At 40.0% G+C, this 13,729-nt stretch overlaps 1 protein-coding gene across 3 annotated transcripts in view; it reads right to left on the bottom strand.

The window, feature by feature from the left end:
* IL12RB2 (interleukin 12 receptor subunit beta 2) overlaps positions 1 to 13,729 on the bottom strand; it is a 68,090-nt gene that overhangs the window by 26,806 nt on the left and 27,555 nt on the right. For all 3 annotated transcript variants that reach the window (XM_059924307.1, XM_059924308.1, XM_059924310.1), the window contains exon 8: positions 7,361 to 7,580. In XM_059924307.1, the coding sequence (XP_059780290.1) occupies positions 7,361 to 7,580 (220 nt within the window). The remainder of the gene's footprint in view (positions 1 to 7,360; positions 7,581 to 13,729) is intronic.

Raw genomic sequence — 13,729 nt, 5'->3', positions numbered from 1 at the left:
TTTGACACTCCAACAAGAAAAGCATAAGAAATTCTCATTTCCCCACCAACACTTGGTATTTTCTGACTTTCTCATTTTGCCAATCTGGTACATGTAAGGTGGTATTTAATTGTGGTTTTATTTTTATTTTCTGATTTCTTATGAGGCTGAGCTTTTCTTCCCATATTACTCACTGTCTGACTTTCCCCTTCTCATACTTCACTCATTTTTTTCTGTTGTGTTTCCTGTCTTCTTCCTGATTTGCAGAAATAGCTTTTATATTCTAGATGTTAATCACTTGTTAGTTTTCAACACTAAATATATCTCACTCCAACCTTTCAATCTCTGATGTGTTTGTTGCACATACATACTTTGATGTGGGTAAATTTATCCACAGTTTGTGTATTTTGAGTCTTGTTTATGAAATCCTTCCATTCTGGGGTCACAAAGATACTAAACTACATTTCCGCCCATTGGCTTTTGGTTTTACCTTTCACATTCAGGTTTTTAATTCAAATCTAGCTAAATGGTATTTTTTTTTAAGGGAATAAACTTTATTATTTTTACCACACAGTGAGTCAATTTTTCCAAATGGGGTTTCATCCCTGTCCCACACCAAGTTCCACACATTCATGGGTTTGTGTCTAGGTCAGCTTCTTCACCAGAACACACTGGTTACATTACGAGGCTCTGTGACACCTGACTATTTGGTGGGTAAAGTCCCTCCTCATTTTGCTCTTCTTTTTTCAAAGTGGTCTTGGGTATTCAAGAAACTTTATTCTTCCGTATAGCTTTTAGAATCAGTTTATCAGAGTCCTCAAAAATTTCAGCTGGTACTTTCATTGGAATTATATTAAATTTATAGCTCAATTTAGACAATGTTAAATTGTCCCATTTATAAGTATGCTGTCTATTTGAAATTATTTAGGTCTCCTTTTATATCTTTTAATGGAGTTTCAAAAATTCCTCCTTAAAGTTTTAATGCATTCTTTTTTAGGTTAATTTCTAGACACTTTATACTATTAGTTTGCTACTTAAGTGGCATCTTATTTTCTACTGCTTTTTCCAGTATTAATTTGTGTGTGTTATTCTTATTCTGGCAGACCTGCTGAACTCTCTAATTAGTTCTAATAATTTGTCTATTGCCTTTGTTAAAATTTCATAATAATCGTATTAGCTGTACACTTAAAATATCTTCTCTTTTCAATCTTTGAATTGCATCTTATTCCTTTTTTTTTTTTTTTTTGCTTTTATCTTGTAATTTTAAAGAGAATGTTCCTACATATCTTTATTACGATGATGCTTGCTGCATATTTTTGGTAGAAAGTCTTAGCAAAGCTAAAAAGTTTTCTTTTATTCATAGCTTTCAAATAGATTTTTATAAAATACTATTTATTTACTAAAAACTTTGTTTTACTGAATACTTTTCTACATCTGTTAAGAACATATCCTTTTTTTTCTCTTTCGGTATTAAAGTAATGAATTACATTGATGCATTTTTCTGATACTGATCCATCTTTGTATTTTTGGGAGCAACACCTGCTTGATCATTCTGCACTCATATTCCTTTCTTTTCTTATTTCTTTCTTTTTTAATAGACTTTATTTTTTAAAGCTGTTTTAAGTTCACGGCAAAATTGAGTGGGAGGCACAGAGATTTTCCACACACCCCTGCCTCCATACACCCCTGCCTCCATACACACATCGCTTCCCCCACTATTGACATCCTGCATCAGAATAGTACATTCTATAAGATTCTTGATAAATATTTTAGAATACTTTTTCCCTTTCATTTACTTTGTTTCTCTTATTGGGACTCCTTTTAGATGGTTGTCATTACTTCTCTTTTTATTCTTTCAGTGTTTTAAGTCTTCTCATTTTTCAGATTCTTTTCCCCTTTTGATGACTTTTCAAAGAGTTTCTCATCCAATCTTCCACATACTCTTTCAATCTTCAGATGAGTCCTTTCTGCAATCCAACCCATTGGGTGAGTTCATTATGTCAACAACTGAACTTTCCATGCTGAATCTCTTTATTTGGGCCTTTTCCACAACCACCTATTTCTGATTTATGTTCCTAGCATCCTCTCTTATCTTTCTAAGGATACTTATTATGCTTATTCTAAACTCTTGCTCTTTCTCTTGTGCTGGTTATACTTCCTATGATACAGGTAGTCCCATTTGCTGCCTTTCTTTCTCAGAATTTGTGCCCCTCAGATTTCTACTAATTTTCTCCTTTGGGATCATGTTTTATTTTCTTGGATTGATCAGCAGCCTTGGCCTTTATTTTTCTGTGGGGGGAGGAGTGAAAGTTTAGCCAGAGCTCATGCTCCCCCAGGTAAGTTTAGGTGGGGTGGAGGAGCTTTTCAGAGAGGAAAGCCAGGGAGCCTGTAGTGATTCACCCTAAGCTCTGCCTGTCTCCTGTTCCCTGTAGCTGTACCTGGCAGCTCCAGAACCTACCCATGTCTCTGTGGATGGCACTGCTCTTCACGGGGGAGTGGGGCTATTATTCTCTTCTATAATTGCCAGGCCATGGGGTGGGTGGCAGAAGAAAATCTCAGGCACTCTTTGTCAGGTTCCAGGGCTTCCTTGCAGTTACTCTGCCCTGCCCTCCAGACTTTCCTGCCCATAGTAAAAATGTCCAAGCAATGGACATCTCGGGGCAACAAGGGGAAGAAAAAGGAGTGCAACCAGCAAGTGCCACCTCAGCCCTCCCCCTTCATCACTATTGCCCATCCACAGGCGTTCAGCCATCCTGTCCTGTCTCTCCTGTGGCATCTTCAGGGCGGGTTTGGTGGTGAGAGCCTGGAACCTGTGTGTTGGCTACCTTGCCAGGAACTGGAATTCCCCAGCCCTGGTTCTTTATCTTCATTTACCTTGGTATCTTATTTTCTGGCTATGTCACAAGTTTGCTTTTGTTTTGTTTTGTTTTGGAGAATAAAATGTATTCATTCAGTAATATGTATTGAGCAACTAGGGTTTGCAAGACCCTTTGCCAGATGATGGGCTAAAATAGCCAAAGAGCCTTTCTAACCACTGCTCTCTTTGCAATTAGCTAAGTAAATCAACCTGGCATTGCCCAGCCTCTGAGTCACCACACTTGCCAGGAACCAGCCTGAATTTCCTCCCCATCATGTTAGCCAGGGCATGCTCTCTCCTTTAGAACTCTGCTAACAACTCACCTCTCTGACACCTTCCAAAATTATTCCTTTAGCCTCTATCATTCGACTTCTCATCTCCATTTTCACTGAGAACTTCTAAATAGAGTTATGAAGTCATAAGGTATTTGGAAAAAGTGCCCAACTAAGAGACAGGTGGCTTGGTTTTTCAGTCCAGCTCTGCCACTAATTGTGTATATGATCTTGGCCAAGTTACGTCACCTCCTGGGGCCTCAGTCTCTGACATCTGTGTGGGCCTCTATTTATGGCTGTACTGCTTTCTGTTTCTTGCCATAGTTTCAAGAATTCTTGAGCTCAGGGACTGGTCTGAAATATTAAATATGTTTTACTTGTTGACTGGTGGGTTTAGCACACATTCAATTTTCATCATAAACCAACAAAATCATTCTAGTGCTTCTTGATATGCAATGCTGTGACATATACCTTTTACAACAAAGTTGTCCCTACTTTCTCAAAATCAACATAATTCTGCCTCTTGGGGCATTATTTTTCTCTTCCTAGAAGGAAAGCTATTTATGTGAGTAGTGTGAACATATATTGAAAGAGAGGAAGACAAAAATCATGGTACACTATTCCTACAGACCATGCAGAATTTGCACAAGACAAGAGGGCTCCAGGATGGGACCATGTGGTTTGCAAATCTGTCCTCCAGGTCTCGCTGGGGTGCACAACTACTCTTATTGGATGGTGTAGGTGTGGCCTTAGGAGAGACAATAGGCTCTTGAGATTTCTGGGACTAGGACCCTCTTAGCCACAGCTCGGTTCTAGAGAACTGTTTCAATATTCTACTTTACCACCCCTCCACGTTCCTCCTTATTGAGCCTCACCCTTACTTAACACCTTCCATTCTGAGAGGAAGAAGTGTGTCTCTTACATCTTTTTTGCTATTGGATCCCATCATCTTTCAGCTCCCCAGGAACTTCATTCCATTAATGATCCCCTTTCCCCTTTACCTTCAACGCTTTCCCACCCCACTTCTCCTTTTCAACTTATATGCCTGTTCAGATCTCACTTTAAAGCAAATCCTCACGCCCGCACACCTGCACTACTTCGCCTGGCTAACACCATCTTGTCTCTCCATTTCTGTTCACACGTAGCCTCGTCTCCAAGCCCATGCTTCAGCTTTTCTCTGTTCCTAGAGTGCCCTGTGCACACCTCTAATATTACACTTATCCTGTACTGCAGTTTACTTGTTTATATGTCTACCCCTCCCACTGGACAAAATATCAAAATATAACTGTAGGACCATGACTGTATTTTTTACCTCTTGCTGAATTCCAGTTACCTTATATAGTAATCTCAATAAATTTTTGTTGAATCAATAATGTAGAGGCCAACTCTAAAATAATGAATGTGTCATTTTGAGAAGCTGTTTCCAAATCTAAATAAAGAAGCTGGAATGGGCCCAGAAAATTCAAGAGGCTTATATCCTCAAGACCCATCTGCGGTGAGGTTTAAAGAAGTAACGTATTTTGACATACTACATCTTAACAAGAGCAGGATACTAAACAGTGGTAAGATCTCAATTTCCCCCCAACAGAATCCCCTTTAAAAATTATATACATAGTACTTATTCATTGAAGAAAAAAATTTTAAATATAAAAATCACCTGTAATACCATATTGTAGATATGGTTTCTGTTAATATTTCCATGTACATTCTCCTAGTTTTTTTTTACTATGCTAAAATGTGTATTTGTGTAAATATATATTTTAAATGACATCACACCATGTATACTTTTGAAAGCCTACTTTTTCACTTATTATGTGCATCTTTCCACGCCAATAAAAACATAGCTACAATATCACTTTAATGCTGGAGTGGGATTAAGATGGGTGAGGGTCATGATATATTTAACCAATCCATCGTCTATTATTAAATATTTAGGCTGTTTGAGGTGTTTCATTATTTCAAAAACATTTCAACAAACATTTTTGTGCTGACATTTTTTTAAGCTCATGCCTTATTATTTGCTAGGATACATTTCTTTTGTTGTTGTTGTTGTTGTTGCATTGGGTTTTCATTGCTGTGCACGGGCTTTCTCTAGTTGCATTGAGCGGGGGCTACTCTTCATTGAGGTGCACGGTCTTCTCATTGCGGTGGCTTCTCTTGTTATGGAGCACAGGCTCTAGGCACGTGGGGTTCAGTAGTTGTGGCACACAGGCGCAGTAGTTGTGGTGCACGGGCTTAGTTGCTCCGCAGCATGTGGGATCTTGTTGGACCAGGGCTCGAACCCATGTCCCCTGCATTGGCGCGTGGATTCTTAACCACTGCGCCACCAGGGAAGTCCCGAGGACACATTTCTAATGGCAAAATTTCTTGATCAAAAGATATGTTCATATTTAAAGTTTGTTAGTGTTACAAATTGCCAACTTTATCTTCAGAAAGTTGTACCAATTTACACACCTGCCAGCAGTATACAAGGTTATCTTTTCCCCACACTCTCACCAATATAGGTTATGCTAATTCTACTTACTCTTTCTCGGTCTTGTTTGATTTCTCATGTTTTTTCAAAATTTGCATCTCATTGATTGCTAACTAGGCTAAACATTTTCATATCTTTATTATTATTTTTATTTTATATTTATGTTTTGAGTTGCCTGTTCATATCCCATGATCTCTTATTATTTGAAAACATATATATAGATAATCAATCCTCTTTTTGCCAAAAATGTAGCATACACTTTTCTTAAATTGCTCTTTGCATTTTAAAGCCTTATTTATGGTGTTTTAAAATTTTTTACTTTACTATGCATAAAGTTTAAGCTTTTTTTCCCCATAGTTAATCCATCTTTTCCTTCAGGTTTCTGCCTTAGATGCCTTCCTCACATGAGGCAGAGATTACCAGTTACCTACCAAATACCCTCTCCTCATCTTCTTTAGCAAGGGAACAATGTATTTCTGAGCCTCCTTTGCAGTTGGGTGTGATCAGGTGACCAGTTAGGGTCAATGACTGCAAGAGTTGTGTGACCTGGGGCAAAACTCCTCAAGAGTGAGAGTTGAGGCTTCTCCCTTCTTCTTTTCTGTTGCCTAGAAGGAAACAGCTAGAGCTCCAGCAGCCATCCTGGACCACTTCCATCTTGCAGATGGAAGTCAACTTGGCAGCGGGTACAGAAGGAAGGAGCCTGGAGTCCTCACAATGTTATGAAGCTGTCACACTAGCCCTGGGCTGTCCACCTCCAAATTTCTTTTATACAAGAGAATAAATAAGTCACTGTAGTCAGGCCTTTGGTAAGAGCAACTCTTACTCCTAAGAGCGATTCCTAACTCATATGCCAACCCAAGGTTATATCAATATTTATTTGTATTTTTATCTACTATATTACCTCTACATTTACAGATGTATGACTGAAATGACATATAACCAAGATTCGACAGTGTCTATAAGATAATCATTTTTGGTAGAAGCTTCTTCAAAATGATAATTGCTAGACTCACATGTGGATAAACTGTTACACTGAATTTTAAGGAAGGATCTAATTACAGAGTTTTATTCTATCAGGCATTTTTTGAAAAAGTTAGGCCAATGATCTTGACTTGAAATACTTTTATTATACAGATCTTGAGAAATAGCTTTAATATCTATTTTTTTTGATGAATTACGGGCTTATATCCTAAGTTAGTTTTCAGGGGATGCAACTATAAAATGTGTATAGCTAGTTGGGAGGTTTTCAGTGTAGATAATTGGATACATATCCAAATTTGTGTAATAAAGAGCTGTATTATAGCAAATTTGTACTATAGTTCCATAACAGCCAGAATTTCATTTTAATACTATTGGTTTTAAAACATATTTTGACTATAGGTATGCTTTTTCTAGAACTTGACAACACATATTATTCTTGCTTCTAGAAAAATTAGCCAGATATTAGTGTTCAGTTTAATGTAACGAATATTTCCTTAACTAATATTTATTAAGCACCTGCTATGTATTAGTCTCTGTATTTAATCTCACAATGACCTGCAATTCAGGTAATAAAATCCCTAGTTTAGAGAGGGGGAAATTGAAGCTCAGAGGTGTTAATTCACTTGTCCAAGGACACTCACTGGCTAAATGGAAATTTCAGATAGCCTCTGAAGGCTGTTGACTCCAAATTCTAAACTCCTGTGCTACTCATACCAGGCCCTGAGCTGGACCTGAGGGAGATAAGAGATTAGTAAAACAATTTCCTTCAAGCAATATTAAAGAAAATTTGGTACTTACCTGCCCCACACAGGTCCGTTATGTTAATATGAGTGGGCAGGGAACTGCCTTTCGAGTTAGCTGCAGACACAGACACAGCCCAGTTCCCAGTTCTGGGAATGACCCAGGTCCAGGAGGTGTGTTCTGTGATGTTCTGTAGTGTGGCTTTCCCCCCTGCTACCTCCTGCAAGGTCACTCGATAGTGGAGGATTTTTCCTTTTGCCTCTGATAGACTCAGATTCTGCAACAAAACACATCTACTTACTATGTACTCTTAGACAAGGTCACTGGATGCTCTATGCTAGGACCTCATGACTGCCAGCAGCAGGCGGCTACATTGGAGTGACCTTTTTATTTACATCTTCTCATCTCCTCCACTGCACACTTTCATGTCTCCACCCAGCCCCCCCACTTAGAAAAAAAAATCAGTTAACATTTTTTAAAGCTAATTCTTAAAAACATATTGATTTTCCTTTCTTGCTTCAAAGTGACACTTCCTAATGGGAGAAAACTCAATTACATTCAATGGAACAAGTGAGGGATCTGAACTCAGAAGATCTGGGTTTGAGTTCCAGCTCTACCAATCACCAGCTGTGTGACCCTGGGCAAGACATTCAGACCCTCTGAGTCTCCATTTCCAAATTTGTGAAACACACACACGTATGTATTTTTATAAAGAAAGTGCAATGCTGCTCCTGAAATCAAAAACAAGCTTTTCAAGAGCTAAACTAGTAAAATCCATACTTAGTGAATTGGATTAGCCATCTGTGCTAGGAAACTAAGACACTGTTTATAAATGTGTGACTAACAAGTTTTGGAACTGCAAGAATTCCAGTTGAGATGGCTTGGGAACAATCCCAGAAAGTAAGCAGAAAACTAATTATTTGTACTGTAACCCTGTTTGGACAAGGACCATGGGAAACAGAAGCATTGGAAATGGGGAGTTGCCAAGGCCTGTGCTGGCAGTGTCTGTCGATGCCTAGTGCAGGGAGAGAAAGGCATTGCTCACCAGACTTAAGCATCACAGTTTTCTTGACAAGGCTCTTACTTCCATGGGGTGTGGGGTGGCCTCAAGCCACTGAAAGACACACCTTAGGATTGGCAAATGCCCCTTTCTCTGGTTCCCTGCTCCCTAAGCAATCTTTTAATAATTTGGTTTCCTATGTCATTTATCGTCCTTTATGTGTCAGGAGAGGCTGGGCTAACATGAACATCTGGTTCACTTAAAATTTGTATCTTTCACTTAAAGTGAAAAAATTGGCCTTCTGATTATAATTTGGCTTCTGAAATAATTAGCATGCTGGGAGAGGATGTTCCTATCTGCTGACTCAAGCCTTCTGGTTGGCCCAACAGCTGCAATTCTCACTATAAATTAATGCATGAACATCCAGCTTTTTATATTTCAGGCTCTAGGAGCTTGAATAATGCAGATCATGTCCTATGTACCCTTCTGTATCCACAAGGCCCAAGACTGGATCATAAACCATGGTCAACACACTGGGTGAGTGCCATGCTGTTGGGGGCATTTTTGGGTGCATGTTCAGCCGTTCCCTAGAAGACATCCTGTGTCCTGGCAAGAACCAAGAAAGTTAGCACTGCAAATGTCCATCACAGCTGATCTCATAGGCCCATTGTGTGGATTAAAACAAGTGAGTGCTTTTGACATTGTGATGTTCTGAACTGTTATTAATAAACATGCCCTTTGTCATAGGAGAAAAAACAAGATAAATTAAAGCAAAAGCTGGCTAGGGAAGACCATTCCCTCAGCTCTCTCTCACTCCATTCTTCCCTCCCTGTCCCTTGTGCAGCTCCAGAGGGAGGACTGTCACCCCCTTCCCAGGCACCCCACCCAAAGGCACTCCCCAAGAGTTAACTGGGCTCACAAAGCTCCCCATTCTTGCCAGGGACCCAAGGGACAATAGGGAAACAGCCTGTATTACCACCAGCTCATTGTCCTTCACAGACACCTCAGCAATCTCATGCAATGCAGTGTAGAGTGCTGACAGAAGGGAGGAAACATCAAGTCCTCTTGGATCCAATGAACCCACCTAGAGACCGCTGTGGAAATCCAGCTGATCTCAGTGATCTAGTAAACAGACCTGTGGGTTGGAAAGATGAGTAAATGTTCCCAGAGGGCAGGGAAGGGCTTGGATCCACCTTGGATTATTTTTGAGTTGCAAATATCAGTGAGAAGGTGAGGATGGGGCCAAGGAGTTAGACAAATAAATATGGTATCTCTTGAGTTATGCTTGTATAAAATGTCAAGCTCCAGTTTGGCGATAAAGGTTAACATCTCTCAGATAACTGGTCTCCTTAACCAAACTGGAAAATGGGTCTAACTTGTCCAGCAGGGTCCATAGAATAAAAGATTCAATGAGTTCAATGAGCCAGTGGGAAAACAGGTATTTAGCTGGAGGGGCACTCAGTCTCCTGAAGCAACTAAAAAGAGTTTGATTAGGTTGGTTAAAAAAACCAGTAACATCAAGTTTGCAAATCATGTATATAATCCATCACCCCTCGATGACACCTGGCCCTGATGGAATGGAATATCATCCCAGAACAGGAAGGGATTCTACAGATTAACAATTAATTCAGTGTTTCATTTTATCAATGGGGAAACTAAGCTCTGGGGACAAGAGATGACTTGCTTAAGGCCACTCAAGGGACAGACAGAGGGGCTGAGAGTGGAATCCAGGGCTCCTGACTTCTGGATTCGTGACCCCTCCACTCTGACTCACTGCTCCCTCTATCGGCAAGCCTGAGACAATGAACTGGTGAGTATGAGCGCCATGTTGCATAGTTGGATCCCCATTCACCCTTCTGGCCCAGAGCTGCAAAGCAACTGGAACATCAACAGTGGGCATGAGGTCAGCAATTTGGGGAGGGTGGAGATCCAGAATTCTTTTTTCCCAGAGCCAACGAGCCCTGAGTCAGAAGGAGAGAAGCTCTGAACCGAAAAAAACCTTGGCCTGAGGAGCCAGCTGGGTCTTCTCAGATAAATTTATTTTTACTCTAGTGTTTGTTTATTTGGGTTGGTGAGAAGGGGGAATCTATCATTTATTGGGCCATACCATGAGTCAGGAGCTCTACATCTATTGTCACATTTATTCCTTATAACTCCCCATTCTGATGAGGGTGCTAAAGCTTAGAGAGGTTAAGAAGCTGACTCAAGAAGTCCCTACAAATCTAAAAAAAAAAAAAAGGTTCTGCAGGTAGATCCATCTCCTGAACATGGTCCTAAAGTAAATCGCTTGAGGAAATTGGATCCCAAAGGTTACAGGTGGGGAATTTTGAAGTGTGTCCATATTTCACTGGAGATCAAAGAAGCCTAACTAAAAGAACTGTGGGCTGACTCACATGATAACTTCTTTTTGAAAGGGCTATTTTATCTTGAAGACTATGAGTTTGGAGGAACTAAGGTGATTGGCAGTGGAAAGAATCAGAACATGTGAAATTCCTTAAAAATTTATTGACTTAAATAACTTTGTCTGTTACACATAATTTAAAAAAAAAAAACCTTTACAAAAAAAAAAGGTTCTGAAGAACCTAGGGGCAGGACAGGAATAAAGACGCAGACTTAGAGAACGGACTTGAGGACACGGGGAGGGGGAAGGGTAAGCTGGGACGAAGTGAGAGAGTGGCATGGACATATATACACTACCAAATGTAAAATAGATAGCTAGTGGGAAGCAGCCGCATAGCACAGGGAGATCAGCTTGGTGCTTTGTGACCACCTAGAGGGGTGGGATGGGGAGGGTGGGAGGGAGACGCAAGAGGGAGGGGATATGGGGACATATGTATAACTGATTCACTTTGTTATAAAGCAGAAACTAACACACCATTGTAAAGCAATTATACTCCAATAAAGATGTTTAAAAAAATAAATTAAAAAAAAAAGTCCCTACAGAAAAGTAATGTGAGATTTTAGTGCGCCCCCTGGTGGATGTGAGAGAGGAGGGCGATACCCAGACGGAGTCTGGGGTCCCTGGGAGCATCTCAAAGACAGGGTACTTCTTGTCCCTTCTTGGGCAGTGCTGAGAGTGGGTTTCAAGCCAGTGGTCCTGCTGTTGTCACCCTCTCCTACTGGTAAGAATACACTAAAAAGGAAAAGCTGTCCACTGCCTCTCTCCCGTCAGTCTTCTTTCTGCTCTGTCCTGTGGAAAATGATCTAAACTTAGTGAATGTAGCCTTTCTGACTTCGTTTTGTCTGAGAAGCAAAGAGTGAACAGCTCCCTCATAAACCATTATAAGAATTCTGCTGTCTGAAAAGGCTTTCAGCATCAAAAATAACTTGGTGAATGTAATCCAAGAAAGGACAAAAGTCTGATGCATTTGTGAATGCGTGCCCCATTTGTGTTTTGAAGTATATTATAGGAAAGGTGTTTCTGTGAATTGATAAATCATTTCCTCTTAGGACTTCAAAAAAACTACTGTACTTATAATAAAGCAATATTTTACTTCCCCTGATGCAAATAATAACTTTTAAAAAACTGTTAGAGCTTAGCCTGTATCAGAGAAGAGAGTCTGTAATCAAGATCCCTTGGAAAGCTGGGCAGTTTGAACACTTATTAGTCACAGCTTTATCTGTGAAGACTTTTTTGGTTTTTTTTAGTTTTGGAACACTGCTGACTTGGTTCTTGTTATTCGGGAAGATCTTTTGCTTTTCTGCTCCACCACCTATCAGCCACATGACCTTGGGCAAGTTATTTCACCTCTCTGAGCCTCAATTTCCTCATCTGTAAAATGAGGATAATTCTATATGCAGCATAGGCTTATTGGAGGATTCAATGAGCTAAGCTATTATCTTCTGTTAATTCTCTGCTAATTATTCTTACCTTTGTCACTGACCACATTCTGCTACCCAACCCAAATTCCCTGCATTGCATCTGGTACAGTATGTGTGACTAGTAAGCAAGGGAAAGCAACCTGTTCTGTCTGAAAATATCTCCAGAAATGCTGTGCCAGCCTGTGATGAGACAGGGTTGGGAAAGGGAAGGAGAGAGAGTTGAATACTGCAGCAAAACTAATCTTCCCATCTGCTGCTTTTGTATTTAAACATTGATTCTGAGGTTGGATACCTCCTATAATTATATAAGGGCCTCAGGCTCCTGGCAGGCAATCTTCCCTGGGGATTTACAATAGACCTTTGTCCTCCATCAATATAAACCAGGTTACAAATAATACTTTCTATTTTTACTGAATCCCTTTCATATTTCACCCCTTCAGTGCAATGTGATACAGGTTGGAATATTCTTCTTTCACCAAAGACAAAGACAGGGAGAAAGAGACCAAGTGAATGTACTGAATAAGCCGCTCCTGGTCTCAACAGGCTGAGGCTGTGCTGTAAACTGGTGTATGGGGCTGGCTCTTTTCTCTTTCTTCTTGACTGCTATGGTTTGAGGGTAGCTGTTTATCCAAATGAATTACTTCATTGAACAAGTGAATATAAAACACCCAGTCTTTTCCCCACCTTTGGAACCAGACGTCTCCCTATCTCTCTTCTGTCTTGCTTGTTAAGGCTCAGGAGACTCGCTGTCGTCCACTACAGGAGGGAGCTACGCAGCCTTCAAAATGGGGCTATCCTGACCCGAGACGGGCTGCTATCTGGAGGGTGAGCCCCTGGCCACTGTGCCATACTGGCACTTAGTAGACACATCAGTTGTCAAAGACATAGTAGGAAAAAAAGAATGTAAAATAGCTCATTAATATTTTTTAAATCAATTACATGTTGAAACGATAACATTCCAGATATATCTGTAAGTAAAATATATTATTAGAATTGTCCACCTGTTTCTTTTTATTTTCTAAAATATGGCTACAAGAAAGTTTTAAATTATGCATGTGGCTTGCATCTGTGGTCTGCTTTATATTTCTATGGGATAGCACTTCACTAATGTGATCCTTTAAGCCAAAGTCGTGTCCCCAGGGGGTCTCCTGTCAAATGTTCTCCCACCCTTGTCCTGACTAACTTGTTCTTCTGGGGAGCTCCAGTATTAACTTCTTTTTTTTTTTTAGGGTCAGAAAACTTTAATAACACCTGGACAGAATCAATACTAACAATTTAAGGGGAAGTTTATACATGATATTTTCTAAGATTTTAAATATTCCAAAAGATTTTATCCTTAAAATTCAGTTTAAACAAACAAGCAAACAAAAACTTCACCCTATTTAACCCTCAGCAACTCGACTGTGGACTCACTTTACCCACACCTGGAAATCCTTCCAACCAATTAAGAAACTAAAAAGCAGAAACTCCCGTGGGATTCTGACTGCCAGGCCTATCTTTCGATGTGCAGACTCTCCTATCCCCTCTGTCCTCCTGATGTTCCATCTCTTAACTGCAGTGACTCACTCATTGCCTGAGCTCCACTTTGTTCTGTGGTTCACAAA

The sequence above is a fragment of the Balaenoptera ricei genome, chromosome 1, assembly GCF_028023285.1.
Source record: "Balaenoptera ricei isolate mBalRic1 chromosome 1, mBalRic1.hap2, whole genome shotgun sequence".
Taxonomy (NCBI): Eukaryota; Metazoa; Chordata; class Mammalia; order Artiodactyla; family Balaenopteridae; genus Balaenoptera; species Balaenoptera ricei.
The sequence above is the reverse complement of the archived record's forward strand: the minus strand, read 5'-3'. Positions and strand labels throughout refer to the sequence as shown.